Raw genomic sequence first — 23,894 nt, 5'->3', positions numbered from 1 at the left:
CTTTCACTGATGAAGAAGAAAGAGGTGGTGATGGTGACGGAGTGGGGAGGCAGCAGGAGAACGTATTTCTGTTCTTCTGCCCCATTTGGCTTTACTGCGGCTGTGTTATGACGCCAGGTAACTAGCATCTTAATGCGGTTTCAGCGTGTCTGTAATCATTTCCTCCACGGTCTTAGATCCAGTAATTCTCACAGATATCTCATTTCCAGGAATACACACGTTTGCGCACATGTTGCTCGGGTTAAGTTCTGTCAGTCAGCCAAAGCGTTCTGATCGCAGATTTACTGCAGATCATTCTGGATTGATTGTTTCACAGTAGTGCTTTATATTCTACACTCTGTGCCCACGTTCCTCTTCTCTCTTTGCAAACTTATAAAGAGAGTTAAGCAGATTGTTGTGTCAGATTAGGCCCACATCCTTTCTCCATTAGACAAATCCATTAGACACACACGCAGCCAATATTGGAGCACTCCTGTGAACAGATGCACACGGGAGCAGGGATATCTATACAAACACAGAGTCAAATGCATTAACACGGAGTTAAGAACTCTTGTCCTGAGCCAGAACGGGGTACTTAAAGGCCAGTTCACCCCGACGAAAAAAAATACATATTTTCCCTCTTAGCTCCTTTTGAGACTGTTTTAGTGTGAGTCGAAGAGTTTTGAAGATATTGGCTGCAGAGATGTCTGCCTTCTCTATGGTCGAATGGCAACACTCGCTGTTCTCGTGCGATCTGGAACACAGCGGTACCACAGTTGAGTGTCCCACCCCGAGTGTGATGTCAGAGGAAAATGGTCGCCATGTGAATGGGCTCAATACCCTCAACCGTATCACCGCAAACAACTAACGTTACCGCCTAGCCGAGGAGGTCGCCATTGAGGATTACTTCCCACAGTCAGGACAATGAAACTGTTTACAATGTCTGTGGATAATCTTGAGTAACCAGGCCATGATTTCTGAAAAGAGACATTATTGTTGAGTGTGCTGAGAGCAACGCAAGCTAAGTGTCATCTAGTTTCATAATATTCAAGGTAAGGCTTAGCTCTACGGCCAATATCTCCAAAATCTGAAAACTCACACCAAAACCACCTAGATGGATTAATAGCACTAGGGTTAAGAGGAAAAATAAGTGTTTTTTAATTTTGGGGTGAACTGTCCCTTTAAAGTGCTGTTCTTCCAACACTTGCTATGCCCTTACGACCTGATGCTTTTATAATGCCTTATAACATTTTAGTTTTCTTCTTCAGATTCATATTTTCTGTTGTCAGAGAGGTATTTAAGTCACCATCAGTGTCCTGGAGATTTAGTGAATCACTGATTTAGAGTCTCCAGGGAGACGACACACAAGTTAGTGTGTGATTTAGTGAGGAGAGGATCCAGACAGTCCTTGGACATCCTGAAACCTGAGGTTGTCTTGCTTCGGGGTCGGGAGGACGTGATATTTATGAGAAAAAAACAACTCACACAGAGGAGAGAGAGGACATCTTCGAATTTAAAGCTATTGAGCCACATGATATTTGAACAAAAAAGTGTTTATTCCAGAGCCTTTGAGTGTGGTAATAAATACATGAGCAGTTGGCCGACCATCCTAGTGTGGTGCACGAAGCACACACACATACATACAAACAGAAAAAGCACCTAAACCAGATCCATCTTCATCAAAACACTAAGGAAACCTCCTGCTCCGATCTCCAGCTCTCTGTGTCCGCGTTGGTCCCTTTACACTGTAAACGTTGTAAAGTGAGTTTGTGTGTGTGTGTATGAGTGAGTCTGTTTGTGTTCTCATATGTGGAAGGCTTTGGTAGGTTTTCCCTCAAACAGTCCTATAGCTGGATTAACAGTAGTGTTTCACAGTCGACTGGCTGTACATGTGGTTCGGACCAAACCACTTTTGCTCTCTAAACATTTTCTATCTGTCTACTGCTAAAACTGTAGCAGAGGTGTCGGCACAGAGCAGAGCTGTAAAAATAAACAGTCATTCATTTTTTTTTTTTTTAAATAATCACAACATCCTGTGTGTCAATTACAAGCCATGGTGAACAGACAATAGCATGAATTGTAAAAGGTGAGTTTGCATTTTTGTGGAATGTGTGAGTGAGGATGACGGGATGGATCTCAGGCATGTTTTTGTTTAGTCCACGAACGTGTTTGTCTCAGTCTCTCGTGTGCATTTGTGTTTCTTCTCATTCGTTGTCGTCGTTGTGTCAGTCGCTGTAATCTGCTGGCTTTTCAGGGTCAGCGTGCGGAGGGGAAGCCGGAGAGGCGTGACACACAGAATGTGTCGGTGCTAGTTCAGCGACGGGGAGCGGTCGGTGGTCCACAGCAGCTCGATGTAGGACCACTTGGTCTGTAGGCAACGCTTGACTGGAGTGTCGTCCGTCCGAACCATAGGGTCCTCAAAACCTAGTACCAAAGCTGTCCCTTCCACATACTCCACCTAAGAACACACAAGTTGAGTAAACACACAAATTGAAACACTTCATGCAAACTTTGACAGGCTTTATGCAGAAATTGGCATTTTGTGCAATTTGGAGTGCAACACCACTGTCGTAAATACAAATCCCAGGTCTGTAACAATTTGTCAGACGTGTAGGTGCTGACTACAAACAAAATTCATTACATCACAACAATGTTATGTGTTGAAAACTTGTACATTGAAGAATCAAGTGATGGGGCCTGAGTGGCTGTGACAGAGACACCATTCACCCTATTACGAAGACACTGTACTTAAGACACTGTACCAACAACACGATTTTGAAGCTGTTATTTTAACGTAAAAAAGTTACATTCTGTTGTTTTAACTCTATTGATCTCTCTTCCTCTGAAGGGGTCAGAGGTGAGATGCAAGGCATGGATGCAAGGATACAACACACACATGCACCAGCTGCAGGGGAGCGCTGTCAGCAGGTCTGTTTTTCCCATCTGGAGCTATGGGAATGGAATTGCCATCACAACCTTATAGGCGCCTTGCTGCCCTGTGCATGTGTGTGTGTGTGTGTGTAGGCGTGTGCTTTACTCTGGGCACACATGTGGTGCCCCTCCTCGATTTTCAGGTGGCTGTACGGAAAAAAGCTGCTTTACAGACTAGACAAAGTTGACGGATGAAGAAAGTGATATCCCTGAGTAACAGGTTTCTGCACAGCCACCAACTACATCCACTGACAGTCATCCATCAAACTAAGCCTGCTTAATAGGCCTGTGTTTGACCATTTATCTCAGCGAGGCTGCTGACAGTGGCCTCCATGCTGAAATGACTTGGAGAAATAGGAGGCTAAGCCAGGGGTTTTTGGATGGATGGACATGCTATTAAGCTCGCAATAGCTACTGTTTATTCTGGAGTGGCCAGCCGCCTCCAACTGCGTGTGTATGTGTGTGTGAATGATGACAGGAAAAGAAGAAGTAACAGGCGGAGAGACGGAGAGAATATGAAAAGGAACCACCACCATCAGCTGCTATGAATAACCCAAATGTGAAGAGTGTCTTACCCTCTCGTTGTGGTTGGACTGTTTAAGTCCGTTGTAGTGGTAGACGGGAAACGAGTCTGGGATTCCTGAGTCCTGAAACACAGTCGGGGGAGCGGAGTGAAAAACATGCAATGTTGTTGGAGAGTCTTTGGGCAAACTGTTCTCACAGAGATGGAGACCCACAGAGGCAGAACTTTTTTGGACCCGAAAGTCACACAGACACATCTCTGCCTGCAACCAAAGCTTAACATCAAATCCCACGTGTTAAATCTAAATGTGAGTGTTTGTGCGCTGAAGCAAAACCAAACTCCAATTACCAGAAAGCAGACAAAACTAGAAAAACGTCTCAACAATGACATTGAGCCAAAACACCTCCCGTGGACTTTGGCTTAAAGGTGCAGAATGCTAATAGGGTGTGTTGTCTGAGAGCGTGTCCAGCTTCTCGTGTTTATATGCCTATATGTGAAACCCAAACCCTCACCCCAATCCCACGTGTGTCTGAGTGTGTGTGTCCACTTGGCTAATGGTAGTATAATTTCTTTGCGGCTTGGGGGCCATTGCTCCGGCGAGTCCCTAAAGCCCTGATCACTTTAACACAGCTCCCCTCTATCTCTCCCTCTCTTGTCCTCCTCATAAAAAGGCGTCTTTAGCGCTCGCTCTAAGCCTCTCGTGAACACACGCGCATAGATTTCACATGAGACACCACAGGAATGTTTTTGGCGTAAAAACCTTTGATTTGCTCAAACAGCACACCACATATTCTTGGGAAATAAGACATTAGCGTCACACGGACAGCATGTGTGTGTATATGACTATTTTGTCCATGTGTTTTAATTGTGTTATGGCGGTTATGGTTGGGAGGTATTTGCCACATTGTGTGTATGTTTGAGGTGGAAGTTCACCTCTGCACACACACATACCTGATCAGGGAAAAACTCCAACAGGAACGGGCCCAGAAGAATTATGCCCAAACTTTCCGGATCCAGTTTACCCTTCACCAGACTGACACTGAGAAGGAACAGAGACAGAAAGCAAAGGAAATGCCGGTAAATAAAAAGTGAGCAGAGGAAAACAGATCCAGAAATCCACAGAGAGAAAACAGAACAGAACATGCCGGTCAAAAAAAACAGAGAGGGGCTGGAAGGAGCCAGAAGATCAGTGAAAGAATAACAGTCTGTGACGTTTTCTGCATGAAAATCCAAATTTAAGATCACCTCATCACTCAAGTGGTGAGTTATGATGCATGTTTTGGAGAGTGCGTGCATGTTTCATGAATACTGTGGTACAACTAAATATACCTCTCTCCAGACATTCCTACGTGTTAGATCAGTGTTATCATTATTCCTCCATGATAACAAAAATCTGGTCAGATTGCCCTTTTAAGGTATTGGGGAGAGAAGCAAGGTTTAAACCGAGACACAGAGGGAAGGCAATGATTCTTCCTCCATCTATTGATTTTTACAAACAGCACATGCAGCAGGAGGCATACAGAGCAGACAGTGACCCTGCTGAAGTGTCACTGAGCAACACTTTAAATCCCTAAAAAGATCTATCAGATGAGCTGCTCTATAACCAGCCTTGTGCTCCCTTTGCAGGGGAAGTGAGAACATCTTCTCGGGGATCAATGAAAGATCTCATTCTTATCAACAAGTGGTTGTGTGTTGATGGTCATTAGGGGAATTAGCTGTTTATGGTGGATTTGCACGACATCCACTGCATGACTGTGTATGACTTCATCATTTAAAATTGGTTTAGACATAAGATGATGGTGCACGCCTACACTGAGCATGCCCAGTTACTGGCTGTGCCCAATCCATTCTCCTGTTTGTGTTAAAGTGCAATCAGCTGATGTCACAGTTTGGACCAACTCCAGAGAAGGTCCACGGATTTGTTCAACTTGGCGCAGTAAAGCTTGTAATGGAAATGCAAATGGCTGCGGCCAGAAGTGCCAGTGGAAAAGCCCCATTTGTGGACTGTAATGATACCGACACGTCTTTGTATTTTTGTCAAACTGAAATTACTTTTATTGATTAATTCAGGTTTTTGATGCTATCAGGTGTGGCTGTCCAGTTTCCAAAATAATAGAGAGATTATCCAACTGTTTAATCAAATGGTCTAAAATAGTTTCAAACTGCAGGGAAAGCATCATGAATTCACATTTTTTAAACCATATGTTTTTTAGATCACAAGTATGATTAACTATCTGAAACATTACAAAACCAATGTAGTCAAATCAAATCAAAAGACCATAATTCCTTGAGGCCCATCCTGACATATGCTGAGAACAGTAGGTGTCCACAAAGTTGGTTTACCACAAATGATAGCAGCTGATGGTCATAGGTCATATGATATGTAGGAATACTCACTGGCAACTTGAAAACAGTTGGAAGATGAGTAATAGTCTTTACTTTATTTCTTCTACATAATCCTATTAATCATTTCTTTACAAACCACTAAAAATGTTGATTTTTTTCACACGGTGGAATCCCTGCAATAAGTCTCTCGCTGTGTGGTAAGGAATGAAACTTGTCTGTTTGTACTGGGAGTCTCCTCCCAGTTTGCTGTGTTGTGTTGTGATGTATCGCCCATCTGGGGGTCTGCTGAGCAGATTAGTGGTCCATTGACTTGGCTGGGCCCACGGCTGTGGCGTTAGGGCTTACTGTTCCTCAGATGAGAACGTGCTTCTGTTTGAAGCGGCACTTTAAAGCGTTTCCTCCCTCTCTCAGTCTTTCTTCCTGCTGTTAATGATCTCCCTCTCGGCCTCTGCTTCGGACTTTATTTCTTTCTTTCTCCCTTAGCTTTTATAGTGGGCCCTCTCTGGTCTAATGTTATAGTAGCCTGGTAGTGAAACATGAGCACGGGGCTGCTGACCTGGCCTGGCTGTGACTTAGGAGGTAGAACTTTAGAGGCTCTACAGGTGCCACACACACACACACACACACAAACACACACACACACACACATACATACATACACACACACATACACACATACACACACAGGCTGAAATACACACACACACACACACACACAAACAGAACGCCTTGAACATGCAAGCACTTACTACTCGGGCTCTGAGACAAGGTCAAGGGCTTTCATCACGTCCTCCAGCAGAGACTCCGGGATGAAGCCATTATCTGGAGAGAGAGAGGGAGGGAGGGAGAGAGACATAAAGAGAGACTGATGCACTGGCTGACCCCGAGAAAACATAAAATACAGGCTTCAGTTGAAAACTAGGGGAAACCTTCACCCACACACATATGGCACAAGCAGTATTTACATCACTGGCCTTGGGGAATGAACTCATCGGACATAACTAAACACACACACACACACACACACACACACACACACACACACACCTTGTCCTTTCTCTCTGACCTACATTCCATGGCTGTGATGATTGCTTTACCTGCGAGGAGAGGCTTTAAACGCTAACATGTGTTTTTGCCCGAAAGAGCATTTGTGTGTGTGTGTGTCCGGGCACTTGTCTCATTTAAACATGCGAGCCTGCGTGGCCTCTTGTTTAGACACATGCATAATCCCCAGGCGTGTGGTGAGGAAGATTAACAGATGAGCTTGTCCGCTTTCGAACAACTCAATCTTGCCTCTTCAACGCCAGATGTCGTTCTCTCAGCGTGACAACTGACAGTTTGACAGCCAGGGCACACACACACCCACGCTCTACACAGGGACAACGACAAACACGAAAATATTAGAGACCAAGCTGAGAGCGTGGGTAGCTCAGTGTGTATGTCTGGTGAGTCACTGTAGTGCGTGTGAATGCGTCTGGCGCCCGTTTTCCACAACACAGGGAGCTGTGCTGACTCTACACATGACACAGACAGATTTATGGCCCTTTTACGCAGCACTCAACTGGCTACGGCATATGTGTATACATTGTAGTGTGTGTCATGTATAATACATCCTCCTCGCATGTGTCCATTATACGTGTGCATTTATGTCTGTCGATGAACCTACTGTGAGCCACTGCGTGTGTTTTTGCACAACCGTATGTGTGAAAAAAGACCATATGGGTTGCAGAATGTCGTGGCAGATGAGAGCAGATTTGAGAATGTGCAAAGCGGTATTTTGTGCAACAGGACAAGACGGATGAGGAACAAGGAAAAAAACAAAGACAGTCAGTGGAGTAGACGTGCTTGTTGTCGGAGTTGTTGGAGCAGACGAGACCACATTGCACCACACACACTCACACGGATCACTACAAATCAACATGTTGTTCCTACAAGCTGGATAGTGAGTTACGTAGCTTATGGCGACAGAGAGGAGCATACTTCATTTCACCATAAAAACACATGAATATGTAGGTATGTGATACAATGGGTGATTTAGTCAGGTCCTCAGTTGCTAGTTGATAGCTCTAAGTGTGTCATGTTAACATGCTCATGTCTTGAGTGGGATCTCCCTCCTCCTCTTGTCTCCACAGCAGAAGAAAACATTCCACAGCAGATGTAAGCACTAAATGTTTAATTTCTACTCGCATCCTTGTCTCTTGAGTGCTCATGAATGCACACAAACATCCCACACTATAATCTCGAGGCTGCATAAATGAATGCTCCAGACTTTCAGTCCATCTGACATGAGAATCTGTCTTCTCTTCAATTTTCTATTGTCACTGTGTTGCTCTCCAGCCCTGTTCACATTTGGCATTGTCATCCGAGTGATCCCGATCGAAAATGAACAGCTCTATGTACAGGTGTGAACACCCGAGACGCATTTGAGATCCAATCGTTCTTTGTGGAGAAAGTCACCAGACTCCCTTAAAAAAAGACAACAAAAAAAAACACTAAACTTTGAGCATTGTTGCATAAAAACTTTGCGAGATGCTGTCTACAGTTGGACCACGTAGTCAGTCTTAACTACTTGGTCCTACTTGTGAATTCGGCATACATTACACATAAGTAATTTCATAAGTAATTTTGTTTAAATGGCTTGCAGCTGTCCACTTGTGATCGGATCACTCAGGATGGATGGTCAAACCAAATGTGAACAGCCTCTCTGTGTCCTTCCCCTCGCCTTTTACCCCAGTCACCTCAAAGTGACAAGAAATTGGGTTAAGGAGAGGGAGGTGGAGGAGAAGGAAGGAGCGGGATGGTTGACTCAGCTGTAAGAGGAGCTGAGCTCACCAACCTCAACAACAACAGTGGAGATGAGAGGAGGGAAACAGCCCCTCGTCCTGCCTGCAGAGGAAAATAACGGAGACAAGAAAAAAGACAGAAGAGGCGAGGAGGGCAGTGGAGGTTATAAACGCATCTGCTCAACCAGGAAGACGAGGAGAGAAAGACAACATGGCCAGGATATTGTTCGCTCAGTGCGTGTAGCTGTGTTAGAGTGAAAGTTTGGATTAATTACAGTACATCTGTGTGCCAGGTATTTCATAAAGCTGGTGTACTAATGAGCAAATAAAGTATGACTATGTCTATAAAAACAAGTGTGCAGGGGGTGAAGGGCGGGAGATGTGAATCACTGGCAACATCATGTGCACAATATATATAAAACAGACACATTACCTTCAGGATCAAATGACTGGAAGACCCTCCTTGCCTGCTCTGATGGAGACTCTGGACCTACCAGGGACATCTCCTATAGAGAGGCCAGGAAGGAGAAGCAGAAAGAAGGAAGAGAAAGAGAGGTTTAACCTAAAAGTGACCATATAGAGATCTGTGACTAAAGTAAGGACACAGGGTGTTGCAATAAGACAGCGAACAGAAGAGCAGTGAGGGGAGAAAGAATTTGTTCACATTATGGTAAAAATGTGGCTTAGTCTGTTGAAACATTAGAACATCGCGAAGCAGCAAAACATCTCGATCTTCTAACAACTACCAGACTTTGATTGTTCTTGACAAGATTTTGCAGCAGTAATGTGCAACACACTACAGTGAAGAAACATGCAGTACCACCCACTGCAGCAGTGTGTGATGCCCTGCTATTTTAAATTGTACACATATGTGAGTGTGTGTGACTATGTGTAATCTAAAAGGACCAGCGCAATCATCGGAGTTCATTGGGTTATTAACTGATCTGATGATAAAGTTAGACGGCTTGTTTTCACTACAAACACACAATCAGGAAATCGAGTCTTACATATACTGCCCGTGATTAATGGCGAGCTCTACAGTGTTTGTTTGTGGGTGAGGTTTCCAAAGAGCCATGTTGGCAGGGAGTATAGAAATGGGGGGGCGTGCATTAGCATGTACAAGAGGCGATGCCCCTTTCGCCTAGCCTACAATGTACATGTTGATTAATGGCTCTGTATCACTAAGGGCATCGCTTTTCAAACAAAGTGCTTGTCAGATCATCTATGAGTATATGACAATTTTGTTCTCCTTTTTCCATTTTTCACACGATTACTTCTATGTATAAGAATGTTGAGGAATGAGGTCAACCTCATTTATAAGAATTTAATTGCAGATCAACTCAGCAACAGAAGGAAGATATGACGGCAGGCTTTTCAACATGAATTTTGCTTTTAGACGCGGTTGGACGACACGTTGAACTACCAAGTTTGTTTTCAACACAGATCCGAGACTGATCTCATGGGATAGAAACGTCTTCTCATGTCCGCTCTTATCTAATATTTTGAAGCATTATCAGATCTTGAGCGGAGCTCACAGCAAGTTAAACAGCTGGATAATCATCAGTTTCTGATAAGCAACAAAGCAAGCAAACAATGATAAGGAGAATGAATGAAGAAGAATCCTATTTCCTTGAAAATATTTTGCATGAATAACAACAAGAATTTAAGCTCAGGGAAGATACACAGGATAGTTTTCTTAGAGAGAATGAAATGAGATACTTCTTAAAAAGATGGCTTTGTAGCCTTAGCTGTCATGAACACATGCAAAGTGTGTAGGCGAGAGTCAGAGGGTTCTCACTGTTCTTCCATTAGAGAGAGGGGAGGGAGTGTATTTATGACAACAAAGCGCTGGACAAACACACAATGTTTTTGGAGAGCAAATGAACCCTGCTCATCTCCTTTAGGCTGGCCTTTATTAAAGCTTGAGCCTCGGATCCACGCAGGCTGCTAGGGTTTCATGGTCTACTTATTACTGTATTCAGGGTTTACTCAGGCAGAGAGAAAGAGGGAGAGAAGGAGGCAGGGAGAGAGGAGAGAGGAGAGAGGGGTTCAGGGGGACACATCGAGAAGCGATGACTCCCAGCTGCCGGGTCTTCAGATGCAAAGAAAAACAGGCTCACACGCGCTCACACACTGTTCTGTCACACAAAGTGACGTGATGTGTTAACATTACAGGCTCCATAAATCTGATGGAACATTTATCATGAGATAGATATGTCTGTTTCACTTACAGGGGTGGACAAGGGTCATTTTGCTGTCTCAGGAGGACTAAAGTGCTAAAAATGGTTACTTAGCGGGCGACTGCAGTCTAAAGACAAACTCACTAAATGTAGGATTAACAGTGAGGTATGCGTCATGTAACATGAACTGTTTTGAGAAGCTGTAACTTAAACTTATATGACACTAAAAGAACAGTATACCTGGACAAAGTAAACATATCTTTTCCTAAAGTGATGGGAAGCTTAATCGATCTTGGTCTGCCATATACAATCGTGCAGCTGTAAGTCCAGCGTGCCTTGTGAACCACAGCTCGGTGAACTCAGTTTATTGTCTTCCAGAGCAGGATGGACACAGTCTGTGTAAATCACCTGGTAATACCACAGTTACAAGATGTCAACACTTTTCCGGAAGACAAACGCTTGGAAGTGGAAGTAAAACAAAAACATACTATTATTGCCAGTCTACACGCGCTAACATAAGGCTAACGAGCGGTGGAAAAGAATAGAAAAGACAATGATTCACATGAGCATAAGATCATGTACACAGAAATTACATGACTGTGTGCATGTGTGATGACAGGTCTGCCTGGCTGTCTTTGATCTGTGTTTTATTAGAGGCCTGAGGAAGATGCTGCTGAGTTGGAAAACATGTCATGGAGCTAACACACTCCGCAGGGAAGGTGTGTGTGAGTTTGTTTTTGTGCCTCATCGTTTCTTTCCTCTCAATCCCACTGTGTAGCAGTATGTGTGTGTGTGTGTGTGTGTGTGTAAGAGAGAATCTGTGCAATAATTAGGCCTATCCCCTGCTAAAATGTGTTTGCTTATATGGAAAACAAGCTGGTATTAAATTCCCTCAATCTGCGCAAATATTCATGTGCATGTAGATACAGCACAATGACACTGAGCGCCCTGATGCCAGGTCCTTTGTAAGTGTGCGTTTTGATTTAAAGGAGCACATTCCAATCCCCACAGTCCGACCTTAACGGAGCAACAGCAAGCTACCCTACATAGGAACAAAGCAAGAACAACACACACACACGCTCCACCCCGAGGACTTAAATACACAAAGTGATGCAGAACATTTGCTCTGAGTAAAACCAGAATACATTGAGAAAAAAAACATGCCTTCTTCAAGAGCCAACAATTCCAAGTGACTGAAAGGGCTTTGGGGTGAGCAGGAGCGTTTGTGTATGACAGTACTAAAGACACATCCATCTGGCTCTCCTGAATGTATTATACAGTACGTGTGTGAGCTTCTATTTTTTAAAAGAAGTTCTGAATATCAGTCGTCTTTCTTATGATGTTGTTACCCTAAAGAAAATGTTTAAAGTCCTCAATTTGAATAAACTGATTAATCGGATTAAATGGAGTGCTGAGCAATGCGAATGCAAAATATGACAAAAAGGGGGCAACGTGTCATCAGAGTAAGTGCTAACTACTGCTAACTTTAGCTGGGGTTAGCACAGACGTCTTCGATATAATGTCAAAGCTGTTATTTCTTCATATTCTGTTAATAATTTCAGTTCATTTTCATTGTTTGAGAACTAAAATTCTTACATATTGCACCTTAAAGTAAAAACAAGTGTTGAGACTTTTGATTGTTAAGGCTCATTCCCAGCTCGTCACATACCAAGACTTTGTGGGTTGATGGCTTGGTCCAAGCCAGCGTCAGTATTTGACAACCTGGGGCTGAAACTTACACAATCAACAATCTTTCTCCATAATCGCCGACTCAGTGCATTTGTGCGGCAAGTGGTAGGGCAAACATTTATATTTTGCCTGCACTGAAAATGTTATTTTTGAAACACTAAACGCCAACAAATATAAATTGAAGCAGACTTTTTCTTCAGACAAAAACATGCTTTAAGTTTGGATCATAAGAGTGGAAAACAATCCTGTGCAGACACCACTGGGGTCTGATTTTAAAAATAGATTTGCCAAAAAAGGAAGTTAAATTAGAGTTAAAATAGAGTCCAAGCTCGGCTGATATCCATGTAACCTCTTCACATTTTTTTTGGGAAACTCTTCTGACCACTGCCTCAACCTTCACCTCTGGCAATCTGCACTTGAGTTTCTCTCTCCTCACTAGACTTTGTGGCTCTCTTGGGTTGACAACTCATCCCTTGTGGGCCTTTTTCCTCTCTTGCCCTTTCTCCTGCCCAGTCTTCTCCCCCCTTTTTTTTACCTGCCTTTTCCTGTGCTAAGTAGGTACTCCAGTTTTGGAGTATTTCCTGCCCTTCCAACCCTGACATTTTCTTCCATTCTTCCATCCCCCCTTTCATCCTTTATCTCATCATGCAGGTAGGCACTTCAGGATAGACAGGTAAGCATAGTACTTTTCTAGAGTTACTCTTTCTTTCCCTCCGGTCCAGCCAAAGGGCTATTGTGTGTGCTGAGAGGCTCTGAGTGGCCATAGAGTGCGTCTGAAGGGATCGGTTTTCGAGACAACAAAGCAGAGGTCTCGGACAGTGTCTCCTGCCTTGTTCCTAGCAGGCAGCGACAGCCTCACTACATGACGTGCTGAGGAGGGAACTGAGGAGGGAGTCTGTGTGGGAGGGCTTGTTATGTAGAGTATATGTGTGCTTGTATGTGTGTGTGTTTTGTTCACCTTAACTAGCCTGCGTCCCATGTGATTACGGGTACAGAAAACAATGGTAAACCAATCTCTTTCACTACATAAGGAGTGCAAGCAGTATCTGCTGTATGTTTCCATCTGAGTGTGTGTTTCAGGTGTGACAGACGGGACAAAGTAATGATTTATGGTGCTGTCTTGGATGAGAAAGACGGTGTCTCACCAGAAAAGAGAAGAGACACTGGAGGATATTACATAGCGTAATGATGGGTCCTATAACAGCAAACTACACACAGGGGAGAAGGAAGCACAATGCAGCACACACACACTGTCACAGACTGCTTTTCATCACATTACAATGGCCCTTGGTCTGACCTGACACAGATTATTAATGACTGTTAATGTACGCCGCTTTGTTATTTAGTGTTTTTCTGTGGCCCGCACCCTCTGATCACACTAAGAACAGAAAGTAATCCTCTTAAACAGAAAGCACAAAAGTCTTATGTTCTGTTACATGAGTCAGAAAACCAGTCGGTATCTGGTGTGACCACAATTTTCCTCATATAGTGCGACACATCTCCTTCGCATGGATTTGAACATGTTGTTGATTATTGCCTGAGGAATGTTGGTCCAATCCTCTTCTGTGGCTGTACAAAGTTGCTGGATATTGGCAGGAAGTTGCTGTTGAACATGTGGATCCAGAGCATCCCAAACATGCTGAGAGGCTGAATGCAGTCCATGCAAGAACTGGGGTATTTTCAGCTTCCAGGAATCTGGAAATCCAGATCCTTGCGACATGAGGCTGTTCATCACAATACTGCGACATGAGGTGATGGTGGCAGATGAATGGCATGGCAATGGGCCTCAAGATCTCATCAAGGTATCTGTGCATTCAAGTTGCCATCAATGAAATGCACATGTTCATTAACCATAGCTTGTGCCTGCCTATAACATGACCCAAACACTTCTCCAAAGTGCCAGATGCCACCAAAGGTGAGCATTTGCCCACTCTAGTCAGTGATGCCAACAAACTGCAGTTAGGTCAAGACCCCTGGTGAGGACAATGAGTACCGAGATGAGATTCCCTGAGACGCTCTCTAATTGATTCTGCAAAACAACTATTGCATCAGTGGTTCAGGTGGCTGGTCTCACACAATCTTGCAGGTGAAGAGGCCGGGTGTGGAGTTCCTGGGTTGACGTGGTCACACGTGGTCTGCTGTGCCGGTCAGATGTACTGCCAAAATCTCAGAAACTACACTGAAGGTGGCTTGGGGTAATCAAATGAACATTCAGTTCACTGGTAACAGCTCTGGTGGACATTCCTGCAGTCAGCATGGCATTACAGAAATATTGATTGCTTGAAAATATGTTTTTCAGAATTATAGCCTGACCATATTGGCACTGTCTTCAATTTACTGTGGTTATGCCAATAAACCCTCACTGAAGGAAGCTGACCTACATTAACTGTGTCTGCACACTTTAAATTCTCCCTGCTCCCTACCAGTCCTTGAAGGACATCTTGCATGTGTGTGCAGACAGAAGCAGGAGTCTTAAGGGACACTGAGCGCCGCAGCGGCTGCTCTCCCTCCTAGTAAATCACTGACCCCGAACGCGACTACTGTACACATACACGCACAAAAACACACATGTAACTCCCTGGAGAAGCACAGACACAGCCTGTGAACCTCATCACTCAGCAAGGAGAGTAAAGAGCGATGAGAAATGTCACCAGAGGATCGCCACCCCCCTCCCGCTTTCCTGAGTGACCACTGCCCCACTCTTTAAAGTGCATCCTTCCTTTCTACTTCCTTTCTTCCTCTTTCCTTCCCATGAGGGACCAATAATCTGAAGAGGTTGGCTGAGGAACGCTGGGGAATCCTTTTCTTGGGCAACTGAGCTACTGTACACTGGAGTGGATAGTTACTTCAAAGAGAAAAGGGGGAAAAGGAAGGAAGAAAGAATCCTTTTTTAAACATATTGCATGATACGTCTCATCAATCATCCCATCCCTCTTCTCCCTCACTCTCTGTCTGTCTGTCTTTCTTCCTTTCTCTCCTTCCTCTGGCGTCTCAGAAACTCTTGTCCAAAAACAGATCCCATTACATGCCATTATATACACTCAGCCACTTTCTCACATGCACACACACATTAATACAACGGAGGACAGAGAAGAGAGTGTGGGGGGTGTTGTGGGTAGGGATCAGAGATGGTGGAATGGCCTTTGTGTAGGCAGATTAGATAAAAACACTAATGCTATTAAGCTGATGGTCTGAAAGCTACAGTCACACACTGACAGCGACTCGGGGGAATACACACCCGTCCCCAATGGCAGACAGAAGGAGCCGCTGAAACATCAGAGGCAGGGATCAGATTTGCTGCTTTTGTGAGGATGGCTCTATATCGGACCTAAAAGCCACATAACCAGGTAGCGTGTATTTTTGTATCACGATGCCTGGGAAATCTCAGTGTGCTTCAAATTAGCTCTAAACATAGACCCCTATTCAAGGAGGGCTTCAGTCAGGTCCACCAGCAGAGTACCCTCGCCTCACGTCTTACCCCTTCAGCTCTGGCTCAAAGGTTTGGAGCCGGCATGCTGTAGCGTCAGCCATATACGTCAGTCCATATGCGTGTGTGTTTAAGTATGTTCCAAACCTCCAGTGGGACAAATGGATCCAGATGGGAACTCTGGAATCACATTCCCTCCAGGAAGCCATCCACCTGAAGCCCCACACACACACACACACAGCACCAATGCTAATCAGGATAAAGTTCCCTGTGCTCTGGAATGTGTGTGAATGTGCGTATATGTGAACATGTCACCAGTGCCGGGGGAGTTGTAGCAATCGGTAAGTCATCAGCGCTTGGATGACGACTTTGAGTCATCACTGAGCCAACACATGACCCACTTGCCTAGCAGGCTTGAGCTGAATGCATGTAACTGAGCTTTTAATCAATGGTATATTAAGGGTGTGGCCTCATGATGGAGATGATTGCTGGGGATTTTTTCTGCATCTCTGGTGCAGTTTTCACAACAGCAAGGAGAATCGATTTGCTACAACCAAACCTGCAAGCTTTAGTTTACGGGCTAAAGCAATGTATTATGTTACCTGATCACTGATGGAGATAATAAACATGTTTGTTTGAGTACAAAACTGGGTGAGTGTGTGCCCACATGTGCACACATCCACACTAGCATGAAAATCTGATGATTCATACTTCTACAAGCTTCTCTCATTGTTACAACCACATCGTTGACCCCAATTAGGCAGTGCATTCGACACATATACGTGCATGCATATATGAACAGTGTAGATCTGAGCTGCTGATGTCGGAGCAGAAGGTCTTGGCCCTTTTTCCAGGAACAGAGGAAGTTACAATGTTTCTACCTGCATTTTCACCACATGAACCTGGTTCCAGTTTTGTTTCCTGGAACACAATTCCTTTTGCCCAAAAGCTATCTACTCTGATGTATTACTTTCTGGTGGCTCAGGGGTGGATTTTCTGCAGCACAAAATGTAACAGATTTGTCAAACACAAGCCAACCAGCAGCCATTCATTGCACTGCACTTTAGCCCTGGGTATTACTATAACATAAGTGTGGATGGAATTTTTGTTTATTGATACTGACATGTAAACAACAGCCACATTTCCAACAACTAACAAACCAGACACTGGGCAAGTGATCAAACCAACAAACTGCTGTCCATGTGGTTAAGTACTAAAACAGGGGAACAACCCAGACAAACATTAAGGAGATCGAATCCTCGCTCCTGTCGAGACAGGTGTCTTTCCTCTTTCTCGTTTTTGATTTTTCCTCTTAGCTCTTATCATCTATATTTAGATTCAAATATCCAATAATCCAATATTTATCAAAATTTCAGTCAATCAACGGTTTGTTGTCTAGTTCCTTGTTATATATATATCTATTTTAATCTAACTGACCTGTCCTTAACATTTCTTCAGATACAATGGAAACTCAACCACGATGAGGCTAAAGGAGCCGTTTGTGATTTAGTTCCTGGGTGTTGTTTCTGGGACTCCTTAGTTTCTGGGACAACTTTGTACAACAAACTACAAGTGCCAGGACAGAAAAATGTGTGATCCATATTGTTGAAATTAGCCCGACAGTGAAGGTAGACAGAAGTATGCTGGAAATGGAGGCTCTCATTGGAGTCCAAATTCGGCAGTTTACATCATGGTCATATATCATGAACCCCACTTTGTTTAGTTGATCACAGATGGTTGAGAAACTAAAACCGTGTTTCTGTGTGCGTGAGAGTGAGAAAAAGAAGGCATGAAGATGACTGCGTGTGTGTGTCTGCACTTGTTCCTCTTTGGAAGCTGAGGTTTTTTTCTCTCAATGTTGGATAGGTGAAAAGCCAAGAAACAGCACTGGCCATATATGACTATCTCATTTTTCCCTCCCCTCCCCTTCTCCTTCTCTTTTTCCCCCACATTGATATCTGACCTGCACTATATTAAATCTTTTAAGCGCTGTCCATATTTTGGTTTTTCTAACCTGCTGTGTGGACTGGCTTATGTTACAAGCTGTGTGTCTTGTGTGAGTGAAATATGTGTTTGGTCGCATATGGATGAGTGAGTTGAACTTGCCTTGGTGAAAAACACAGAGAGGTGAGTTTCGCTGCCAAGGATCCAAATAGGGAACTTTGGAGACTTGAGGAATGCCCCGACCTGAAACACAGACACACAGACACAGACACACACACACACACACACACACAAGGAATGCGTAAAAAATGAGTGTCCATTTTTAACTGTTTAAAGTTCAATGAACGCCTTTTTCACAAAGTACATTAATATTTAAAAAGGGATTACATTACACAGTACAGGACGAGCATATTACTTCTCTGGATCCTCAACAAAGGGTAAATTAAATGCCTGTTATCAATGATAATATTCCACTCTTATTCACAAGAACAATTAAGTATGTGTATATACGAGAAGACATCTCCTTATTCAATATGAGTTGCTCTCTCAAATCACTCTTTACAGCCCTCTGGTTACTTTGGCAACCATCTACTTGCCATTACCTTATTATGACTGCTTACTTTGCCTATTTACAGAGTTCATATCTCAGCTCTAGCTTTTTTGGGCTTGCTTATGTTGGCAATGATAAATAAATAAAAAGCCAAGATCCATGTTTTCCACGATGACTAAAATATGTCACGTCATACATATTTTTAAAATTCTTTTGTGGTCTATTTTTAGTAAATGTGTGTTTCTGTACATGTGTGCCAGAGAATTAAAGCGTAAAGAGAGAGAGTAGGGAGTTCACAGTTAGTCTGTTGGGACTGTTCCTTCCAAACATATTTTCACACGGGAGCTCCAACTGTGGCTTGTGTTCACATATTAGATATGTCTCACATCTCAAATGCAGAAGTAACAGAGAGCATCTATATGTGCATTTGTATTCCTCGCACTCTCTGATCTAACAGTATAAAATGGGTGGGTGTCCATCTATGTTCATAGAATGTCTTGATTAGACAGAAAAACAAAAACAAAAAATAAATCCTGTGTGTATTTTCCATGACCACTCATCAGACGGTTTGCTTGTGTGAGAACCTGCATGTCTCTGTACCTTGCAGTAGCGTAGTGACTCCATAAGCGTGAGGAAACCAACGGATGCTTGTTTATGAATACCATGCAGTTCTAAAAAGCAGGGAGAAAAAAAGAACATTAAAATGAGAATATGTTAAATTACATCACACTGGCACTAATTCTTGCCCTTTGTACAATGCTGTGGGATATAAGAATTATTGCCCTCTGGTGGATATGGTTTTAATCTGGGGCCACAAAATTAAGCTCTGTGAGTGTGGTATGTGTGTTAATGTGTCTGTTGTGTGAATATGGCGTGTTTGTGTCTTACTCATGCCAGAGCACTCCCTGTCTCCATCCCAGACATTCGAGACAGCGTGGCCAGTTACAAGGAGGTTCACCAGGCTCTGACTGAAAAGACAGATAAGAAAGGAGACATCAGTAGTTTCTGAGACAACAGAAGATATGCTGTACCCCTTTTATCGCACAAAAAAGGACCTTGCAGTACTGTGTCATTTTCTTTGTCAGCCTAAGTGATGAGAGCATGAGACAATATGATGAGAAGTGTTTTTATACCTGCCATGGCCATGCACAGGGTCTATGAGAGGCTCCATTGTGTCCTGGATCTCATTTCTAATATTCTCTATGCCCTGCACAGAGAGGACAGGAAAAGACAAGCCTACATTTAATTTTTGTGGGTTTAAAGATCGATGTAACACACAGGAAAAAATAACCTTAAATGATGAGACACAATGATTAAGACTATTAAAAAAATAATAATAGTTTGTGTTTTAGGTTTATAAAAGAGTTTTATTTTATTATCACTTTGTTTAAGTTAAATATAAATATGAGACATCAACATACTCATCATTCCCAATCAGTATTTAATATCTTCCTCCATATCTCCACCCAGCTATTTTCCTTTACCTTGGTGAGGATGACGGAGTACAGGAAAAGCAAGACTCCACAGCACCCCCTCCAGGTGTGGTAGAGAGACAGCACCTCCTCTTTGAGACCAGACACTGACATTACAGTCCGCTTACTGCAGGAGGGGAACAAACATCAGGTTGATTAATGACACAATCTAAAGACTTAAAAGGTTTGGGGGGGTTTAGGCTCAAAGAGACTGATGGATTAACTGTATCTGTCATTTCAGGTGAAAAAGGATGACTTTCGCAATAGGCCGGAAATCAATCAAATGCATTTAAGGACAAATAAAAAACTGATCTGGAGCCTCTATTTGGAGCCACACCCCTGTCTTGCTCCACCTTGGAGAGCTTGCTAGTTAATTTGTCTGTCTTAGTTCAGTGTGCACTTCTTCACTGTGAGTCAGCACTGTTTTTTGCTGACTCTGTTCTCAGCTGCCAGTACGCTTGTGTGATGAAATTTCAATATTCCTCTGGCAAACGCAGCCTTGCATTCATTTAGTTTGTGCGTGTGTGACAGACAGTTTGTGTGCGAGAAAGGTAGTGAGAGGTAGGTTTTTTTTATTAGGCAATCAGTGAAAGTGCTGAGTCAGCAACTTGTGAGCAGAGTGAAAAAGCTAATTCAATGTGAAAGCCAATTCTCGCAGACTAGATGAATCAAACATCACCCCTCCCCTCCCTCCCGCTGATACTATCTTCAGAGAAATATGGAGTTCTCTATCGCAGTACTGCATACTGGCTATTGTAAAGCAAGGATTTGTGAGGTCCTAATCTCTCCAGAGACTCACAGTATTATTTATGGCAAGATTATCTTCATTGAGGAAGAGACAGTCATGAGTATTAGCTGCAAGGTGTTAGCTGTGGTGAGAATATTAAAATTGTCACTTACTGAAGAACACTGTGAAATCTCTCAAAGCCAAGTTCCTCAGCAGCCAAAGCAGCTAGGCACAAGGAAACACACACACACACACACACACACACACACACACACACACACACACACACACACACACACACACACACACACACACACACACACACACACACACACACACACTGAGGTATCACTGCATGTCAAAAACTCCACAATGTCAAACAGTTAGTCATTAAAAGTTACTATTATTGTCATCAATGGTAAAGACTAGGCTTGCGTGAATGAGCAAGCATTCATACGTTTGTGCATTGTTATTCCGAATGTGCGTTTGACGTTGGAATATGACAGATGCAGGACTCACTGGGTTGCTGCTCCTGTGGTGGCTGGCTGCTCTCCGGCTCTGGCATGTCCTGTGTTTGCGACTGTGACTGAGTCTGCGTGTTGGTATGTGTGCTTGGATGTGGGCTCTGTCCCTTGGCCCAGGTCACCAGGCAGAACCCTGTGGAGGGGCTGGCACAGGCGGACTCCAAGATTTCACTCAGAGTGGAACACAGTGCTGTTTTCTGTTCCTCCTCTAACAGACACAAGCATAAAACATGCATGATTTAACAAGCCATTAGGGATGGCCGGATGATACAGAGGCTCTAAAGCTGGTCTAACTTCTGTGAAGCGGGCTGTTTGGAAACACCGCGCCGGAGCTTGTGTTGAATAGAGAATTTCACAGAACTGCGCTTCATTCAGTTTGACAGCTTTTGAAAGTTTTAAACTACTGCATGTGGTTGACACATAGAAAGAGGGGAGAATAATTGAGGGATTATCACTCTCCAGTCACATCATATTGTGGCTCAAGAGATACCAGATAAATATCAACAGCGAAGTTGAACATGGTGGCATATAGACCTTTTGGACAGCGCATGATAATTTTATTGCAACACACTGCACAATAACATCTATATTTACTGTAATGCAGGACTTCCAAACACAGGTATTCAGATTTGATAACACAGCGGCTGCTAGGACATTTATTACACACATGAGCCTAAACTATGAGTGTCAGCAAGGTGTGGTGGTGCCTCAGCCACAGTCTTAAAGTGCTGCCATAAGTTTTACAAGCCACCAGATGTCACTGTGTTTGTTGAGTTTGAAGCCCCTAAGCTTCAAATCTTTTCATGGCACAAATAGAAAGAAAGCCCCAAAGCTTTATAAGGCTTCATCCACTCTTAAATACAGGGCATACAACTATATAAAACAATGGTTTGATGTTTTTCTTGGGACAATCTACCTGACGTCTGTCTCCAGTTGGAACTTTCTCTGCTGAAGAGGATGTTCTTTAAGAGGAAAGCCTGCAAAGAAAAACAAACTCAGTTTCAAAATTTGCCATAAAATATTCCAAGGTCCAATATGCTACACTTGCTACACATTATGTGTCCATAGTCCACCCTCACAGTGAAGACTTTGGTCTTTTGAATATATAATTGACCATTTTGTTTAGTCAGTTAAGCATAGCCAACAATTCATATACCTGCAAGACTCATTAACGATGATGCATATATAAGTCAGGTATAAAAGAAGCCTCACTCTAAAATCCCCAAGTGAACTTGTAAAAGGTGCACGTTGTAGAATGATGCAGACTAAATTGCGCCATTCTTTGACATACGATTTTAAGTACTTCCACCTAATGCGAATGTAGGAGGTCTGTGAGGGCTCAGTACTTAGGGAATATGCCGCAAATTGAGACTTTGCACTTACAGCAAGGAGTTTTAAATTCAACCATACCTGGACAGGTGCAATGACAGCACATGGGCCTCCTTCAAACTGCTCCAGTGCTGTGTGCTCATTCTCACTGAAAACAAATCCTGTAATGAGGATAAAGTGAAATCTTGGGTCAACAGAGCAATCTTAACAATTTTCACAGTGATGACAAGTACGTTAATTAAAAATTAGGCAACCACAAGTGCATGCATTGGTCATTTCCAAGGTCAGAGTGAATCAAGGATAAATCAATATGTACAGTATTCACACCAACCACATGTACAACAGAAGGGTATTTAACGGCTTATCTGACCTTTAGTTAGAGAGGAGGACGAGCAAAAAAAAAAAAGACTGTTGTACCTCTCTGGGTAAAATCTGAATACACTTGGCTCTCCACTACACATAGGTCACCATCTCTGTAACATCTATTATGTCTTTTCTGTTCATTCACATCATCATACTGAGACAAAGCACCATTACCTTGGGTCCATCTACGGAAGATGGAGGCAGACACTCCTCCACTGGAGGGTCTCCCCCAAACCAAATCCACCACCTCTTTATTTAACTCCGACATGACAACTTTTTCTGTCGGTGGGTCCACGGCCACTCCTTCTACAGTCCAACAGCCACGAGGGGACAGGACAGCTCCGTTGAGGCTAACTTGCCAGCTCTTTCCGCGGTTTATAGTCCACTTCTGTGGGCAGGTCGAGCCTGTGGCATTGGCCACAAGCTACCTGTGTGGCACGATACAGTCTGACTCTACTGGCTGGCAGCAAACTGGCGGGTAGGAATGACATTAACGTTGTCACAACAGCCTGCAAAGTAAAGGGACAGAAACATCAGCTAATGTTATTCTCCACAAGAGAGCACGACTTTTCATGTACGGCGACAATGGCGCGATATAGCTGGTTTATATACCAGGGTTATGCGAAATACTAGCTCGTATAAAGCTAGCCGTTAACGTCAAATAGTTACAACGTTTTACTGCAGTAAAAGTACTGACAGCAGGATAATGGTTAGCTATGTTTGTTGCGGCGTTGATACCTTGTTGTCAAATAACTGTGGCAAAGGTAGGTGTAAAGAGCTGAGTTGGCTTGGTAATGTCAGCAGTTAGCATTAGCTTTACTACTAGCAGCTAATCTTTCATTGCTTTGTCATTCAATTACTTCTCACACCACAGCGATGTCGATAGCTGCTGTATGAATTCATACTCTTTGTCACGGGTTAGTTAACATACAAGCTTACTCACCTTAATAGACAGTCGAGTAATTGGATTCCGTGTTGATTTAATATTTTGGTAGCAATTTCACTATCACCAGCGTCTCTGTCATTCGTTTATTTACAAGAGAATTGTGAAAAAAAAAAAAAAAAATGCCGTACATTTGACGTGTGCGCCCATTGGTTGAAATCCAGAGAGTTCCAGATACGTCAAG

The 23,894-nt window shown here is 43.3% G+C and overlaps 1 protein-coding gene across 1 annotated transcript; it reads right to left on the bottom strand.

The window, feature by feature from the left end:
• Window positions 1-1,513: 1,513 nt before the first annotated feature.
• mindy3 (MINDY lysine 48 deubiquitinase 3) lies at window positions 1,514-23,813 on the bottom strand. The gene is made up of 16 exons (XM_084356471.1): window positions 23,711-23,813; window positions 22,942-23,276; window positions 22,486-22,565; window positions 21,992-22,052; window positions 21,071-21,283; window positions 20,725-20,776; window positions 19,837-19,951; window positions 19,486-19,559; window positions 19,241-19,320; window positions 18,953-19,023; window positions 17,965-18,045; window positions 8,996-9,068; window positions 6,529-6,601; window positions 4,385-4,472; window positions 3,486-3,557; window positions 1,514-2,437 (listed from the first exon to the last, which is right to left on the bottom strand). The coding sequence occupies exons 2-16, from the start codon at window positions 23,033-23,035 to the stop codon at window positions 2,288-2,290; spliced, it is 1,377 nt and encodes a 458-aa protein (XP_084212597.1). The 5' UTR covers window positions 23,036-23,276; window positions 23,711-23,813; the 3' UTR covers window positions 1,514-2,287.
• Between the last annotated feature and the right edge of the window lie 81 nt (window positions 23,814-23,894).

This window comes from Pagrus pagrus (genome assembly GCF_965226575.1).
Source record: "Pagrus pagrus genome assembly, chromosome: 7".
Lineage (NCBI taxonomy): Eukaryota > Metazoa > Chordata > Actinopteri > Spariformes > Sparidae > Pagrus > Pagrus pagrus.
The sequence above is the reverse complement of the archived record's forward strand: the minus strand, read 5'-3'. Positions and strand labels throughout refer to the sequence as shown.

Bases quoted from the DNA above. Each gene is read 5' to 3' on its own strand.
- mindy3 (XM_084356471.1), bottom strand. From the start codon at position 23,035: ATGTCGGAGTTAAATAAAGAGGTGGTGGATTTGGTTTGGGGGAGACCC. The intron at 22,053-22,485 runs GTATGGTTGAAT...TTTTCTTTGCAG, and splicing joins CTGTCATTGCACCTGTCCAG to GCTTTCCTCTTAAAGAACAT. The intron at 19,321-19,485 runs GTATAAAAACAC...CTGTCTTTTCAG, and splicing joins CCTGTGCATGGCCATGGCAG to TCAGAGCCTGGTGAACCTCC.